This window comes from Canis lupus, chromosome 1 (genome assembly GCF_048164855.1).
Source record: "Canis lupus baileyi chromosome 1, mCanLup2.hap1, whole genome shotgun sequence".
Taxonomy (NCBI): Eukaryota; Metazoa; Chordata; class Mammalia; order Carnivora; family Canidae; genus Canis; species Canis lupus.
In genome coordinates this window covers 1,600,606-1,617,764 of record NC_132838.1, presented here as the reverse complement: position 1 = coordinate 1,617,764, position 17,159 = coordinate 1,600,606, and the positions used below count along the sequence as shown (strand labels likewise).

General features: G+C 51.7%; 1 protein-coding gene across 5 annotated transcripts in view; it reads left to right on the top strand.

Annotated features, from left to right (window-relative positions):
- The window catches only part of CTDP1 (CTD phosphatase subunit 1), a 59,168-nt gene that overhangs the window by 962 nt on the left and 41,047 nt on the right, over nucleotides 1-17,159 (top strand). For all 5 annotated transcript variants that reach the window (XR_012026381.1, XM_072816122.1, XM_072816204.1 and 2 more), the window contains exons 2-6: nucleotides 9,438-9,521; nucleotides 10,147-10,240; nucleotides 11,944-12,072; nucleotides 14,259-14,409; nucleotides 16,338-16,428. Coding sequence is in view for 4 of the 5 variants with exons in the window: in XM_072816122.1 (XP_072672223.1) it covers nucleotides 9,438-9,521; nucleotides 10,147-10,240; nucleotides 11,944-12,072; nucleotides 14,259-14,409; nucleotides 16,338-16,428 (549 nt within the window). In the remaining variant the exon portion in view is untranslated. The remainder of the gene's footprint in view (nucleotides 1-9,437; nucleotides 9,522-10,146; nucleotides 10,241-11,943; nucleotides 12,073-14,258; nucleotides 14,410-16,337; nucleotides 16,429-17,159) is intronic.

Here is a 17,159-nt window from a genome sequence, read left to right as displayed (position 1 = left end):
CTGGTTGGGCCGTGCTGGGGGCGCGCTGGGGCGCGCTGGGGCACGCTGCCGTCACTGCTTGGAGGTCAGAGTCTTCTGACCATCCCGGGCTGGAAAAGCCATGAGCCCACCGTTGTGGAGGGAAGCCCAGTGCTGGTGTCGCTGTGTAGGAGATTCCTGAACTGAAGGGCTCTTTCTCCAGTGACCCAGATGAGGCCAGGAGCGCCCGGACTAGTCAGAGACCAGTTGCAGCTGGTTAGTGAGAAAGTCCCCGTGCGGTGCTTTGATCGCGGCCGCAGAACTAGCAAATCAGAGTAACCCTGTACTTAGCCTCACCCGTCAACCACGTACCTCCTCCAAGAACAAGTTCTCTGTGCTGAGAAGTTTTCTTTTTTTTTCCGTGTTTATGGTGTTTGAGGTTTAGGGGGTCTCTCTGCTGTGGTTCCTCCTGGGCCTGCGATGATCGGGTTCTCCTGGAGTGCGGGTGTGGGTGGATGCAGGGAAAGCACCGAGCAGCCAGGCTTGCCTGGCCGGAGCTGTCCTTGTCCCCACCACCACAGCATCAGCAGGATTGCTCCTGACACATCCACGGTTATCCTCAGGCTGCAAACAGTTAGTTCTGGGAACTGCTTCTGGTTGTGGTTGACTATTCTGATCTGTAACAGGATTGTATGTTTTTGTATCTGTGCTCAGGTAGAGGTAGGAACCGCACCCTTGTCCTGGGACCAGGATAGGGTGGGCAGGGTGGGCAGGCACTAGGGTCCCAGGGGTGTTGACACGTCCAGCACCTTGCCTTGCTGAGCTTCTCAGCAGCATCCTCCTCCATGCTGCTCTGTCCTTGGGCCGAGTCTCATCCAGAGAGTCCTGGGGTGGGGAAGTAGACAGAACGTCTTCATAATTTCCACCCGGAAAAACAGAGTTGAAAATATTCTGGCAAGGCACAATCTGTCAAACTGAACCTGTTAATTATCACTTTATCTAATGATGTCTTTCCTTCTCACCTGTGTGCTTTCCTGTCTGTTGTCATTCAGTGGGAGATGGTGCAGTCCCCAAAGGAAGATCCATGAAATAACCTGGGAACAAGTGTGGTGGTGGGTAAGGACCAACGGGGGTAGGGGCAGGTGTGCGTGGTGTCCACCCAGCTCCCTGGGCCCCCTGGTCTGTCCACAGAAGAATGTCTCCATCAGCCAGGATCTGGGCTGAGTGCTGCCGGGCAGGGTGACGGTACCAGGCTTGCTTCATAGGCTTGAGGATGAAAGATCAGAGAAACTCCTAGGGAACACTGAGAGTCCAGCCAAGATTGTAAAGTAGAGTTAGGTTATATAGGGTTTAAAATTCTGAGTGCAGTCCACTTAGCGCCCCGAAGTGCTCATCTACAGAGGTCTTGCCTTTGGAAGTAAGGAAGTTACTTTTCCATCCTGGTATTGACATCTCTGATGAGCTAGCTAGAACATTCTTTCAGTTAAATGATCTTATCCTTCCCTGTTGACATCTGCACTATTTAAAAGATTACTCAGTTAAAAACTCTTTATGTTTAAAATTGGGAGAATTGTCACTTTATTTAATTGAACCCACTAAACAATCTGTACTTCAGATGAATTTGTGTGGGTTTTTTTTTTTCCAGTTTTCACTTAACTACAAAACTATTGGCCTTTTAACCAACTTTATTTGATATACATGCATGGTTTATTTTTATTGCAGTTCTTTGGATTTTTAGGTATCTTTTAAATAAAGACGTTTGAAGCAAATGGGTTTTGAAGCATGATCGGTCTTAAAACTGATGGGTAGGCTTTAAGAGGTTATAGCATGTGTTACCATATTTATTTCCATTTTCATGTTTAAAGTTAATTTCAAAGCATATAATATGAAATCAAATATCTGGTTACAGAAGAATGGAAATCTCTAATTTCATGTGTTTTTTTTTTTGAACTGCATGAATACTGATAGTAAAGCCAAAAATGATAACAAATAATGTAATAATATATCAGTTATCTCAGAAAAAGTGCTTTTTTTTTTTTTATTTTGAAGAGTGAGAATCTAGACAAATCAGTTTCAAAGTATTTGTGTGGTATCTCAAAAATATATAATTTCTAAAGGTTGTAAGTAGATCTTACAAACTTCTTAGCACTTTATATTTACAAAATTCCTTAGAACTTCAAGAACTTGAGCTAAACGTTGACCTATTTAGTCTTTGTATTTTGAAGAAATTTAGAAGACATTCATGGCTTTATGGTGATGCTGTGGATTATGGGTGCTGGCTTCCTCCTGTCCTCACCGGTCTCTCATGCTGGTGGTGAGTCGGCGGGGGTGATGGAGTTCAGTGTGCTGTGTGCGATGGCTGGTGCGTCCGTGCCCTGCGGTGCTTTCATCGGAGTGTGGTGGGGGGTTGGAGAGCGGCTACTGCTTTTTAAGGCTGGAAGCATTTAAAATTGCAGGGGTGCATCCTGGAGATGATGTTGAAATTCTGAGGCCGTGAGTCCTCCCCTGCCTGTGTAACCCAGCAGTGCAGGGGAGCCTTGGTGCCCCTTGCTTTTGAGACTTGGTAGGAAAATAGAGTTTTGTCAGAGAAGTCTTAGTAGGCCACACTGGCCATACATCGAGTTTTAAGAGAATTCTGTAAAGAATTGCTTTGTGGAATCTCAGTAGCTAAGTCTGGAGATTTTTTTCTGATAATGGGAATGGGTGTTGCCCACTGTTTTTAATTTAGTTTCTTCCGATGATTTGGTTTTGTCTCTTACAAGCACACTCAATCACCAGGCCAGGGGTGGCCGACGTCGTCTCAAGTGCCCTGTCCTGGCTCTGAATGTGCCCAGCTTGAATGGCTGGGATGGTGCTTCAGTCACCACCGCTGCCCTGTGGCCTGTCGCTGGCCCATCACTCAGTCAGAGCAAGTGTACGTTTTCCCTTTTTTGTGAACATAATTCCAGGGCTAGAGAAAAGTTGCAGGAGTAGTACCAAGAGTCCTCATTTTCCTTCCTAGGGTTGAGGAGTAAGCTGCAGATGTGATGTATTTTATCCCTAAAGCTTTCAGTTTCCTAAAAAATATTGTCTTAACCTAACCATCATATGATGATCAGAATCTGAAATAAGGTCCATGCAGGGCTATTTTCTGCTCGTTAGATTTCCCTCTAACGAGCCACTCTTGTCCGAGGAAGCACAGGAAACCCCAGATGTGTGTTAGGGTCATCGTCAGAGCTCCTGGGTCTCTAGTGTCAGGTGGCCCCTCCTCTTCAATCTCATCATCAGCTGGTGGCTCTGCAGACTGGCTGGCCACCCACTCACGTCGTGCTGTGTGCTGAGGCAGGACTTGCTGGGGCCGTGTGTGTCCTGAGTGGGCCACTCAGGCAGCAGGTGTCCCCAGTTTGTCCTGTTCTGCTTTGTCAAGGTGGTGGCTGTCATGAAAAGGTACTAATTTTCCTGTTGTTATTGTGGAGTATCTTGTGAGGGGTACTTTCTTCCTCAGTAAATATCTTTAATTCTCTCATCCAATGGCATCTTGATGATTCTTGTCTGAATCTCCTGTATTTTAATCAGGATCATCCAGTGGTGACTTTCTCCAGTCTGTCACTGCTTTTCCTTTTTTTTTTTTTTTTTTTTTTTAATTTTTATTTATTTATGATAGTCACACAGAGAGAGAGAGAGAGAGAGAGAGAGGCAGAGACAGAAGCAGGCTCCATGCACCAGGAGCCCGACATGGGATTCGATTCCAGGTCTCCAGGATCGCGCCCTGGGCCAAAGGCAAGCGCCAAACTGCTGCACCACCCAGGGATCCCTGTCACTGCTTTTCCATTTCTGGGTTGGTTTTCTGCTGTAAGAACAATGAATTGAACCATGTGGACTCTTGGGGTCCTGTTGTTTGTACTGTTGTTTGTCCTGATGCTCCCGATGTCCCAGGTTTGGCCTGGAACTGACCCCGCAGGCAAGACCCCATCAGTCTGAGATCGTGGCCGTGTTTTCCAACATGAATGGTATTGGGGCTCCTGCTCCTCAGCTCTGGAATCCTCCATTTCTCCAAGAAGTCCTGCTTCCTTCTCATAGAGAAGGCCCTTGAGGAAACAAATCTGGGTGCACGAAATACATTTTCCCCAGTGCCCTCATACTGAGCTGTGTGTGTAGAGTGGGGGGACGTCCTTGAGCTCTCCTAACCCACCAGGAGGAGGGAGGGGTCTGACCCGACATTTAGCAGCGCAGAATGCAGGGCACCCAGCTTCCTGAGGCTCTGCTGTGCCTGGTACACCCATGCCCTCTGGCCTTCCCGTCACAGCAGACACAAGCTGATGCGCACAAAAGATTCGAGAGAGCTTGAGATGTGTGTATTTAGGGGGAAATAACTGTTTCAGAAATTGCATTTCATGATTTTTCTGTCGGTTTTTTTCAAGGACAAACCAGGAAAGTTAACATTTATTGGTGACTGACTTGAAGTTCTGGGGCTGGCTCCTGGGCCGAAGTGTTTTCTCTAGAGTGCCACTCCCCTCACGGGGTCGCAGTAGTGGCTATTTGTGGGGTAGAGGGGTAGAAACACTAGGATCACTCCCTGCCTTTCATCCTTGTCTTGTGTCAGTATCTGCAGAGTTGAAATCATCTTATGCTGAAAAGGGACGTTACTATTATTTTTTTAAAATACTCTTTCCCTGGGATGCCCAGGTGGCTCCGCAGTTGAACACCTGCTTTTGGCTCAGGGCATGATCCCGGGGTCCTGGGATCGAGTCCCGCAATCCAGCTCTCTGAGGAGAGCCTGGCAGGTGTGGCCTTAACCCTGATGGATCCAGTTCTGATATGATGCTGTTTGGCTTGGGGGCCACTTTGCTAGATGTAGCACGTTGCATCTTCTGACTTGGGTACTCTGAGGAAGTTGCCTGCATTTTGTCTTGCATCGGACGACTTGCTTGCCACCTCCTGTCTCCCTACAGCCTTCCTGGTGGGCTCCCCCACCTGGACCCGGCTCACCACCACATCCATGAACTGCGACAAGCACTGCCAGGGTGAATTCAACTGGAGACCTTGTGTTTAAGTTAAGCAAATACAAAGATCCTCTTAATGTTCATAAATACGGGGTTTTGGACTCTTAACACTACAGTTGACTCATATGTCAAGGAGGGTAGACATCAGAATTTTGAAATGAAGGCTTTTTATAAGGGATTACATTCGTTTGTGAGTTATCTGCATCTCTTACACGAGTCACATGGTGATGACACGCATGTGGTGTCACCATGGAGGGGTTCCTAGTAGAAGCTCACTTCATGTGCTAGTCATTGCTCAACATGAAATATTCCTTCAGATCTTTGGGTGATTGGACTTGACCCGAGTATCTCTTGAGAGTGGGGGCCTCCATGCGCCTGTCTCCCGGCCGCCCTCTGACTGTTTTCCTCCTGGGGATAGAGCTCTGCATCGTCCAGGACAGGCTTACAGGATGACACCCCCAATCTGTTTGTCATCTGAACAAGACAGGCAGAATAGAACCCTTTGACCCTGGCATGGAAAGTTACGGGACCTTCAATGTGACCCGTAGGTGAAGGACTTTTAGTGAAAGGTGCATATTCAGGCCACTTGCAGGGGCACGTGGAGTGGTTAGCACATGTGCCCCCACCTCGTATTCCTGCCTGACTACCCGCCTCTCTGGTTGCCTACTGGCGGCAGACTCTGCCTGGGACTCAGAAACCGGGCCACTGCCTCCCCACTCCTGTCAAGGATGCTGTGTCTGCTGGATCTTCAAGGTACAGCAGTGGAGGGTATGCTGTGTGTCACCCAGAGCAGTGGGAGCTGAGGGAACTTTGGGAGGAGGTGCAGCTCTGGGTTTGGGTCCAGACAGAAGGATGAGGCGGAGGTGGTTGAGTAGCAGGCTGGTCTGAGCAGAGGAAGCCCCTGTGTTGAGGGGAGAATCCAGCAGCACTTGGGAGCACTTGGCCAAGCCTGTGGGTCCCAGTGGCCGTGGAGTGGCACAGGGAGGAGCCAGGTCTGCAGGGTGACAAGAAGGCAGGCTGGCATGCCACCAGCTGTCAGACTGTCTTAGCCCAGGTTGCCCTACATGGGTGACCCCACAGCGCTCTGCTGACTGGATGGTGCTGAGGACGCAGCACTGAGCTGCAGCACCGTGCCCAGGGTGCCCCCTGTGCCTCGCTGTGCTGCGCTGCCACGTGGCCCTTGGAACGGTCACCAATAGCTCTTCATCACCAAGTCTGTTGGCGTTGGCCTCGTTGGCTGGTCATCGGCCGGTGTAGATGTGCATTTTAAGTTCATAGTTGAGTGAGTTTTGACATGTGTGCCTGAAAACCACCACCCTGCCTGGGGTTGAATCCACTCGGGATTCTCCTGGGAGCACTTACACTGACATTCCTTTTCTTTCTCAAAATGTTTGTTCCCTGGCATCTGTTGTCCTGACTCCCAGCCTTTGTGAGCAGTGTTTTTATTTCCGTTTTTAGTTGATGTTCTTTTTCCTGCCTATCTCTTCACTGTTGGGGTTCCCCTCAGGCCTGCCTTCTGTTTCTATGAGGTGGTTACATCCTGGCCTGGGACCCACAGTCCATCACACCTGTACTCCCGCCCTGGCCATGTCCAGGCATGCATGGTGGCTGGTGGTGCCTCTACTGCCCTTGCTCTGTCTTCCCGGCCGACTCACTGGTCCTTTTTGTCCCTGGTCCCTGGCAGGTTTCTTCCAGAAACATCCCAGAATGTCCACCACAGCCCCATGTCTCTGGGTTCACACTTCTCCCCGCATTTCCTGCCCGTGCTGCTGAATATAGAGCTTGTCTGGTCAGCCTGCTCTTAGCACCCTTGCAACACCACCTGCGGGTTCTTGGTGCTACATTCAGGGTTCCCAACTGTTAACCTCATAGCTGCTGCTTTCACCTTGCTCTTCACTTGGGACATCTGAAGCCTGCTGCCCCTCACCTGTGCAGCTTGGTCTCACCTGCCCTACCCTTGGCCTGCTTCCTGTCACCTTGTGGGGGGCCGTCCCAGAAGATTCCTTCTGCTAAAGGACATTAATCCTCTAGAATTTGTCACACCCACCCACTTGAGGTTCCCCTTGAATCATGGTGACTTGGGTAAGACAAAGATTTCTCAAGGACCCAGAACATCTGATAAATTGGACTTGATCAAAATTTAAAATCTAATTTTCAAAAAACACTTAAGAAAATGAAAAAGCTGACTACAGAATGGAAACACCTACCTCACAAAGCATTTCAAGGTATTATTGGTTGAGCTAGAGACACCAAACACATCTTCAGGTTAATGTTTCAGGAGAGATTGGTGAAATCCTCCTGGTCAGGTGTTGACATTCCTGAAAACATATTCCCCAGCTCATAAGTTTTACTATAGAAATGAGTAAAGTGGGATGACTGGGTGGCTCAGTGGTTGAGTGCCTCCCTTCAGCCCAGGGCATGATCCCGGGGTCCTAGGATGGAGTCCCGTGTCGGGCCCCTGCATGGAGCCTGCTTCTCCCTCTGCCTATGTCTCTGCCTCTTTCTGTGTTTCTCATGAATAAACAAAGTCTAAAAAAATAAAGACACAAAGTGACACAGAATTTTAAACTGAAGACTGGTAAAAGAAGACTCAGCATTCCAGGGGGCAAACAGCAGACTTTTGCCAGGTTCCAGAAGGCCTGACAAACCCTTCAGTAAACCCATTAGCCAACAATTGATACACACTTTTGACTTTTGGGAAAGTGCAGGTCTGTCCTCTTGCCAGCTCTGCTCGGATCCTGTCAGTTGCCTTCCTGGCATGTTGCTTCTCCTCCTGCTTGCAGGAGAGCAGGACAGGCAAGGGTGGGGCCCCAGCAAGATGCAGTCTAATTGCAGGTTGCTGGCAAGGTGGGCTGCTCTGTGGGCAGCTCCACGGGAGAGTGTGACCCTCATGTGGCAGGAGCACGGCCAGGTATCCGAGCGAGGGCTGATTTGGAGGTACCTGCCATAACAGCCATGATGCAAGAGTCCTGGACCCTGGCTGCCACTTGATGTGGGTGGTGTGGGGTCAGAATAAAGGGTGAAGGGGCTGTCATGCAAGGATGTGTGTGGGGCTGGGGATGGTTGGGTGAGGTGCTGCAGAGCCAGCCAAGTGCAGAAAGCCAACCGGGCCGTTGTGTCAAAGCCAGACCCAAGTGCCAGCTCCAGCAGCAGCAGCAGCAGCACAGAACCTGGTGGTGGAGGATTGACAAGATGCAGGGTGCCCAGACTGGAGGGACAGTAAGCCGGGGTGGCGGGGGAGATGATGGGGACTACCCTTCGGCACACAGATCCTCCGTTTCAGGCGGGCAGCAACCTGGAGCGTGAGGATGTCTTTGACCGGGCTCCACACAGATGGGGAAGCTTTGTGTGGAGCGGTGTGGTCCCCTGCAGGACTTGGTTGAAGATGGGAACATGGGGCAGATTTTAGGTAGAGGTTTAAATGGTGCTGAAGCTGAGCGAGCACAACCAGGAAGGGGCTAGAGTGGCAGAGCACATCCCTAAAGAGCGCCAGCACCTGCCACCTACCAGCACTGTGGTTTGGGGTCAAGCATGGGCTGTGAACACAGGGTAGCAAGTCTGGGCCCAGCCATTGGAGTACTGAATGCCTGGTTGTGAGTGTCCAAGATGGGAAGGGAGTAAAGGGGCCCTTGGTACGGGGTACCCATTTGGTACCTCTGTTAGCCCTTGGAAGTCCTTTGTGGTCCAGAGCTCTGAGGCAGTGTGGCTGAGGAAGGAAAAGTGTGTGGCCATCCATTCTGTGCATGGCACTCAGTGGTCAGCCAACTCTCGGGCCTCAGGGTGTCCGTGTGCTCTGTGGCCTTTGTGAGGATGCACCCAGCAAGGCCCTACTTCGCAGACACTGGCCTGACGGGTGCTCTCGGGCCCAGGTCTAGATGAGGCTCAGTGGGATCCGCAGACCCCCATGGCACTGAGTTACAGGGCCCTGGAACTCTGACCACTCAGCCTTTAGTTTTGTATGCCACTTGCCCTACTTGGGACCAGGGTTTGATACAAGCATGCAAAGGAAATTGCCATTTCTGTGTTGGTAAAAACCAGAAATATAATTATAGTTCTATCAGAAAAATGTCTGTGACTCATAGCTTCTCTGTGGACTGGGGACGCTACATGGGAGACAACATTTATCAGTGTTATCCCAGGTTGCTCCTTGCTGTATTAACAGCAGCTTCTGTGTTTATAATTTATCGGAAGTGTTAGAGTGGGGCTCATGAGCATCCCAAGTCCCCTCTCCTGCCAGGACGTCCCTGGTTCCTCCAGCTGCAGCATATGTGGTTCTGTTGTGTTTGCATGAGAGAGATGCGTGGGTGAGAAGCCCCTCTGCTTCACAGCCAGGGGCAGGGCCCTGCTGGGCAGTGCCACCTGCCGGGAGGGAGCTAGAAGTCACTGGGAGAACCAATGTGGGACCTGGAGGTCTATATGCCCCCTGGGGTTATGTGGAATCCAGGGGTTGTACTTCTCTCCTTCCCTAATATGGGACCATTTTCATCTCTATTCTAGGGCGGTTCTGGTACGGTTGGAAGGATGTAGCCACCCGGTTGTCATGAAAGGCCTGTGTGCTGAGTGCGGCCAGGACCTAACCCAGTAAGTACTGGCCCCTCGGGCTGGAGGGCGGGGCCTCTGGGCATTTGAGATGGGGTGACCTACGGGTTCCAGGAGCCTCCACCTCTGATGGCACCCTCCTTATCTGGCGACTTAGGTCCATCTCCCAGGGAGGTGTTCTTTCTGGTTTTGTTTCCCTAAGTTCCGAAGGCACTGGAGAGGTCTGATACTCACCCCCGTGTGGTCGGTTTGCTCTCCTTTCAGCCAGGCAAACGGCACATCTGTGATCAGCCCACGCCTCACTGCTCCCGGGTCCCCTTCAGGTCCCCCCACCTCGTTCCTGGGCTCCTTTTCCACCTGTGGCAGGCGGTCACCCTCGGTAGACTTGCTGAGCAGCATGGACTGTCCTGTTTTGGGGGCTTTCATGTTTTGGGGCCTCTGTTTCAGTGCGGCCATCACAGTTCATTTCCAGGAGATGTCTGTGAGAACTTTCCCATCTGTTCTCAGACGTCAGCCGTTTCAGCAGCTGTGGGCAGAATGAAACTGCACTGTGCTGGCCGTGAACTTCCCCTGCGTGTCAATTAAAATCGTGCCCTCGACGTCCTGTGTGCGTTCTGGGTATAGTTCTTCAGTGTGTTCATCTCCGTGTGCCTTCTCCTGCCCGCAGGCTGCAGAGTAAGAACGGGCAGCAGCAGGTCCCTCTGTCCACAGCCACTGTGTCCATGGTGCACAGCGTCCCGGAGCTGATGGTGAGCTCTGAGGTAAGTCCTGCCTCTGGCAGAGGCTAAGTGTCAGAACATTTCCTGGGAATAGCAAGGAGCATCCGTGGGCCTCTCACTACACAGAGGCTGACTGAGGAAGGTACCAGGTCTGTCGCTGTGATGGTTTCTGGGATAGCCACTGCTGAGACAGGTGGTCTGTGTGCACTGGGTGGCCCACCTGCAGTTTCTATCTTTGCCAAAGGGTTCTGCCCACTAGGGAGGTGCCGGCCCCAAGGGGTGTTGTGGCCGTGTGGTCTCCCTGGCGCAGAACGGGAGGCTGATGGACGGGAAGGCATTGTGCATGCTGCCGTGTGAAGAAGAGTGTTAGGGTGGGGGGCAGGCAGTAGCAGGTGGTGAGAAGTACTTGCAGCAGGCAGTGCTGGCGGAGTGGACGTGGTGTAGAAGGAAAAGACATGCGCTGTGCGCATCCTCATGGAAAGGCTTGGCAGGGCAGTGCTTCTCTGGGGTGGGGCAGATGTATGTACTTGGAACCCTGTTTACTTCTCCCCCGTGTCCAGGGTCTCGTGGGCAGTGCTGGTCAGAGGCATCCTGACACCTTGTATTCAGGGGCCGGGTGAGGGAGGGGTGTGAGGACGGAGCTTCTCCTGTGATGGGGAGGCAGGGCAAGCACCTGTTATTGTAAGTGGGTGAGACAGTTTCAGCGTTAGTTTTACCAGATTTGTGCTCTTGAATGATACATACCGGCTCTATTTTTTGTGGGAAAGACATGTCAGATACAGGATTCTGGCTTTCCTGAATTTTAAGCCAAATGTAAGTATTTAAGAGTGTATGGGGGATCCCTGGGTGGCTGATCGGTTTAACGCCTGCCTTTGGCCCAGGGTGCAATCCTGGAGTCCCGGGATCGAGTCCCGCATCAGGCTTCCTGCATGGAGCCTGCTTCTCCCTCCTCCTGTGTCTCTGCCTCTCTCTCTCTTTCTCTATGTCTATCATAAATCTTTTTAAAAATTTTTAAAAATTAAAAAACCGTGTGAGTGAGTGAGACAGACAGAACTGAGAAGTCAGATAAAAAGAGAAGAAAGTGTCCCCCATTGTTGCTGCCATGACAGATTATCGCTGGCCTGTGTGCACAGCCCTCCCAGGGCTGGACGTTGCAGTCCTATGGCTGGCTGATCAGGACCAGGGGTTTGTCTATAAAAATAGGAACTGAGCCAAGGAGGCATAAGCAATGCGCAGCCCAAGGCCCCTTCCCGGAGGAGGCTCTGTGCTGGCCCCGCGCTGGCCCCAGACGCCACTGCGTGCCCGCCATCTCCAGGAACCCCCTGGGTCTGTCCCACGGGGGGTGGTGCCTCCAAGCATGGCGAGAGGTGTGCCACACCCCTGCCACCTGCCTGTTGCTCCTCAGTTGGCTGCCCTCCTCCCTCCATTTTACAGCTCGTGGCATCCCATCAAACCTTTATGGACACAGCTTTCTTTTCATCTCCTTTTTCATGAGTTAACATGTTACGTTATAGAATTAGATCACAAATCATGTCTTCAGTAGTTGGGACCAAACAGAAGCAGCTTGGGTGGCCATGGAGCAGGCCGTGTGGCTCCCTGTGCTGTGTGAGCGCGGTGGGGCTGCTGGCGTGGTGCGGAGGGCAGTGGCCAACACCTCAACTGCGTTTGTTTGACGAACAAAATTGGATTTGGTTTTGGGTCCAGATATACTCACGTCAGAATCTTCCTTTTTATTTTAACTTCAGCAAGCTGAGCAGCTGGGAAGGGAAGACCAGCAGCGTCTACATCGAAACAGAAAGCTGGTGCTCATGGTGGACTTGGACCAGACGCTGATCCACACGACCGAGCAGCACTGCCAGCAGATGTCGAACAAAGTGAGCGCTTCCTGGGCTGGGCTGGTGAGGAGGGGCCGGAGCCCAAGGCCCATGTGTCTGGGGTGGTTTCCCCAAGCTGGGTCTCACTGGGAGGCATCAAAGCATGCTCTCGCCTCCTGGCTCCCTTTAGGGTTCAGGACCTGGAAGCCTTGAGGCCCAGCGGCAGGCAGTGGTGTTGGCAGCCAAGGAGACACAGTCTGGGTGGGGACAAGGAGCTGGCATTAGGAACCTCTAGGAATCTCTGAAGCATTGAGGGTAGGGGTACAGGTGGGTCCTGGATCTGGACTCAAGAGAGGGCAAATGAAGGCTGGGGTTCTCCAGGGAAATGAAGTTTTCAGAGAAAAGTAAAGGGTCGAGAATGGACCCTTATCTCAGTTAAAACTGTTGCCACGTCCCACCTCTTTGTATGACATGGACCCTGAGAAGCCAGATTTCTTCAGGCACCTTCAGGAGGCATGTAATAGTGCCCATTGACACATGGCTCTCTGAAGGCTGGACTGGCCGATCCTGTCATGGACTAATGAGGCCTTGCCAACACGGGAGCCCTCGGTTTGTAGAATTCTTAGCTGTTGGGCCATCGATGCGTAGACTGTGTCAGAGGTCAGGTTGTCAGCATCTGCGGTTAGCGGTTCTTAACTATGGCAGAGCCTGTAGGAAGGCCTCTGAGGAGAGTGCCAAGGCCAGGCCCGTGGCTGGGGACATAGGAACAGGAGAGGTTTGGGCCCAGCATCTGGTGGAAGCGGTGTGTCTCAGGGTTGTGTTACTAACATGGCCTGCAGGAAGTTTGGCTTCGTAAAGAGCCTCGGCAGTGCAGCATCCATGTGGACCCTCTCCCTCAGTCCCGCAGGCACTGGGGGTCTCCTCCCTCACCGCACACTGCAGGCGGCAGGGGCTCCTCTCAGAGCTGCAGAGTGCCATGGATTCATTCTCGCTGAGGTTTAGTCCTGTCTCCCTAAAAGCTGTGTGCGCTGTTTGTCATATCGGGAGATCATGTGTGGGAGCGACAGGAGGTCATTTCATTCCTAACAGCTGTTCTGCTTCCTGAGTGTCTGAGAGTCAGGGGGACTCTGTGTAAAGAGATACTTGCCGCACGTATGTGGCCATGTGTCTATTTCACAACTGGCTGGGGTTTTTGTTGTGCCTTTGAAGTTGGCACTTTTAATTAGTTTCATTAACATTTGGACTGGTTGTGACGTGCCTGTTTCCTCAGCTTGTGTGATCTACAAGCTGAAGACCCCCGCCCCCGCCCCCGCCTGTGTGGACAGGCCTCAGCTTCAGCTGGCCATGGTGGGTTCCATTCTCCCCTCTGCTCACGGCTCACCCGCAGGCCTGGCTCCCATTGGGCTCCCACTGGCACTCAGGTGCTCACCCACCTGCCAGTGACATCTAGAAAGATGCATTTAACTCCCAACTTTAGAGATCCAGACTTGTGTTTGTAAGGATGTTTCTGTTGCACCTGTGGAATAGGGGAATGTGATTCTAGAATTCTACACTAACAGATGTTTTAACATATGCTGCCAGGTTTGACTAGAGTAGGGCTATTAAAAAGTTAATTAGGACCAAGGTCACTTACTTTATTTTTTTTTTTTTTGGTTCAGAGTGTTTTTACCAAGGAAATTAATGTTAAACAGGATTAAGAAGATCAAAGTTTAGCTTCCTTAGGAAAGTAAACTAATTCATGTATTAATCGCATCTTAGCAGGTTGGTATTACTAATGTTCCGTGTCTACTTATGGGGCTTTCGAATACTACGTCAGCTTTGGTGCTGTGTTTGTAAGTTAACCTGCATCTTGAAACAGTCAGTGATCTAGACTAAGTTGCGTGGTTTGTCCCTTCAGTGGGTCTCACCTGCTGTGGCTCTGCTACTCCACAGGGGTTAGTGTTTGAGGAACCGGAGACACGCATGTCTTCACTCAGGGACACTTGCTTTATCCCTTATAGAAAAAGGCCACAGACAAAATAGCACAAAGATCTGGTGACATCGCTGCAGCCTGTGATAATGGGGTCCCTTAGTTGTCCCGAACCAACTAAGGTGGTACAGTCCTCGTAGGTGGTTTCTGGGGTGTTGGTTATGTGAAAGTCCCATGGGTGGGAGGCCGCCCTGACGGTAATTACCGTGGGGGGCACTGTCTGGAGGGGTCTTGTGGGGGGCTCCTGCCTTCTCACCAGACATGTGTGTCCTTCCAGGGCATCTTCCACTTCCAGCTGGGCCGGGGCGAGCCAATGCTGCACACCCGCGTGCGTCCCCACTGCAGGGAGTTCCTGGAGAAGATTGCCAGGCTGTACGAGCTTCATGTCTTCACCTTTGGGAGCCGGCTGTATGCCCACACCATTGCAGGTGGGTGGTCCTGTCCTTAGTCACCCGTCCTCAGTCGTGAGTTAACTGCACGTTGTCCATATGGGTTTGGGTTATTTCTTTCTTTTGGTGACACCCTTAAAGATGGAGGGGAAAATCCAGCTCTGCCAAAGTTGACTCCGTCTCAGAGCGAGCTATTGCTTCCCCAGATGGGTGGGCCACTTGGGCTCTGGTGAGGAGCACACTGCAAGCCCGTTTGAAAGTTGCTCAGGACAGCAAGTAGGCAGAAGAATAGAAACTGGCTCTCTGAGCTTAAAGTTTTTTTATTAATTGGTTTGGAAGTGCCCCTGGAGCCACATTGCTAGTGTCCGTCCTTAACCCCTCAAGTGCAGGCAGCACACATCTCGTTTGTGAGTGAATAATGTGATGGCTCTGGGCTGGCCACACTGGTGTGGCGTGTGTGCACAGGCCTTCCTGGGCCACAAGGCATTGCACACTGCGGCGGCTCCACCCAGGGACCGCCGCTGGGCTCTGGTCCACTCTATCTGTGGACGTTGGTGCCTGCATTACAGTGTGGTCCCGGCACCTCCTTCTTTCTTACGGGGTGGCCAGATTAAGTACTTCTAAGTAGAAGTGTTTTTGCAGGTTAGTCCTGACGTTTGTCAATGGAAACGTTCTTTTGAATCCCCATTTAACATGTAACCTTTGTAGGAAATTTTAATCCTGAGCAAGACACCCGTGCGTCAAGGTTCCCTTGTTGTGTAACTGAAGTCACTGTATTTGCCTTTGTCGAGCGGCTGCTGGGAATGTGATTTGAACATGGTGTCACCACTCCATGGAACTCGTGTGCACCCTTTGGGCTTTGCCTCCTGGCCGCCGGGTGACTTGGGCCTTCGCCTCCAGAGCCGTGGCGTCTCTGAATCTCGGTCAACAGGGCCTACAGGGTAGTGAAGATACCACTGATTCTGATAGGAGGGCCAGGGTGGGGTGCCCCTGGAGGTTGAGAGGACATTCCCAGGGGCCCTTGGGCGGTCTGCCTCCTCCCCCTTTCAGGCTGTGCTTTGTACCTTAGGATCCTCATGTCCCTACATTGTCCAGACACATGGCAGGCCAGGGGTCCCACAGCCACCAGGTGGCCGCCTCCAGCGTTGGCCACAGCGTCGCACATAGTAGATTTGGGAGGAAGCCGATGGCCCCCAGGACAAGTGCCCCACGGGGCTGTGAGTTGGGTGGGCCTTCAGAGGGCAGGTCACTGACAGGAGAATTGAGCTTGGTGCCAGGGGTGGATGTGATTGTTGACAGGGCAGCTGGAGGCCCTGCCATGGTTTCTACAGATTCCTCTTTCTGTCCACTTTGTTTTGAAAGTTGTCATTTTCACAGAACGTGTATTTTTAGTATAAGTTTTGATAGTCCTATTTTTGTTAGAACGATGAAGAGCCTGGGGTGCTTTTCGTTTATTTTATTGTAGAGACAATTCTGTGAGTGAGCTTCAGGTTTAGCTGCCCAGTGGCATCAGCGTCAGTATGGGATCCGTGTGTTTATTTAGGGGAACGTATGTTGGGAATATTTCCCCTCAGAGTGCGTGTTCTCTGTTAGCACCTGCTGATGATGGGGGTTGGGGGCCCCACAGATGTGAACACCAGAGGTGGCCCTGGAGGAGGGGGACGGGAGGCTTCCCTGCTCAGCGTGCCACCTGACAGCCGTGCGTTCACAGAGCCAACAGGACGAACCATAAAAAGATCTCCAGGGAACATGGTAAACATGTCTGTGAGGGAGACAGGCTGCCCAGGTGCCTGGTGCAGACAGCCAAAGGCATAGGGAAGCTGCATGCACTGGCAACCAGAGCCCCTCATGGAACATGCTGGGCAGAAATCATGTGCTTATGTGTCCATTGCCCAAGACTGCAAGCTCCCTGGGGGAAAATATCAGCTGGTCATATGTCTCACCATTGTTCTGTTTTCTTTTCAAAGGCTTTTTAGACCCTGAAAAGAAGCTTTTTTCTCATCGAATATTATCAAGGGACGAATGTATTGACCCGTTTTCTAAAACCGGGAACCTCAGGTACGTACTTGGCTGTGTTCATTGAGGCAGAAAGTGCATCAGGCTGGCAATCCAGTAATTCTGTTTACTTTTTTTTTTTTTTAAGATCTTATTCATGAGAGACATAGGGAGAGGGAGAAGCAGGCTCCCTATGGGGGGAGCCTGGTGGGGGACTTGATCCTAGGACCCCGGGGTGACACCCTGAGCCAAAGGCAAACGCTCAACCACTGAGCCCCCCAGGCATCCCCTTCTGTGTTTATTCTTCCTGCTTCTGGCTTTATCTTCACAGCGCTCAGAAACCCTCCTGTCTTGTCGCCCAGCCTCTTCCCCTTCAGATCCCCAAGCATCCAGGCAGCGGTGGGCTCCCCCAGGGTCTGAGGAAGGGGTGCTGAGATCAGGGCTGGGGCAGGGCAGAGTGGGAGGTGACGAGCAAAGGGACCCAGAGCTCCTCCAAGAGCTTGGTGCTGGTGTCTCATGGTTGTTTCCCTAGGAGTGTGCATGCACTAATCCTACTGGCTCACTCCCAGATCTGTCACCATCCCATCTGCCCCTGATTACATTCCTGTCCAGCACCCGCTGCCCCTGCCTGCCCTGCTTTCACAGTAGGGTGCTCCCACCCCCAATCCACAGGCTCTTGTACATGTTTGGAAATTTCTTCACTCTGTGCAAGGAACTTTCCCATTTCTACCCAGAAAGGTAGTCAGTCCATCCATCTCCCCACACACACTCCCTCCCTCCCGTAGGGTACACTT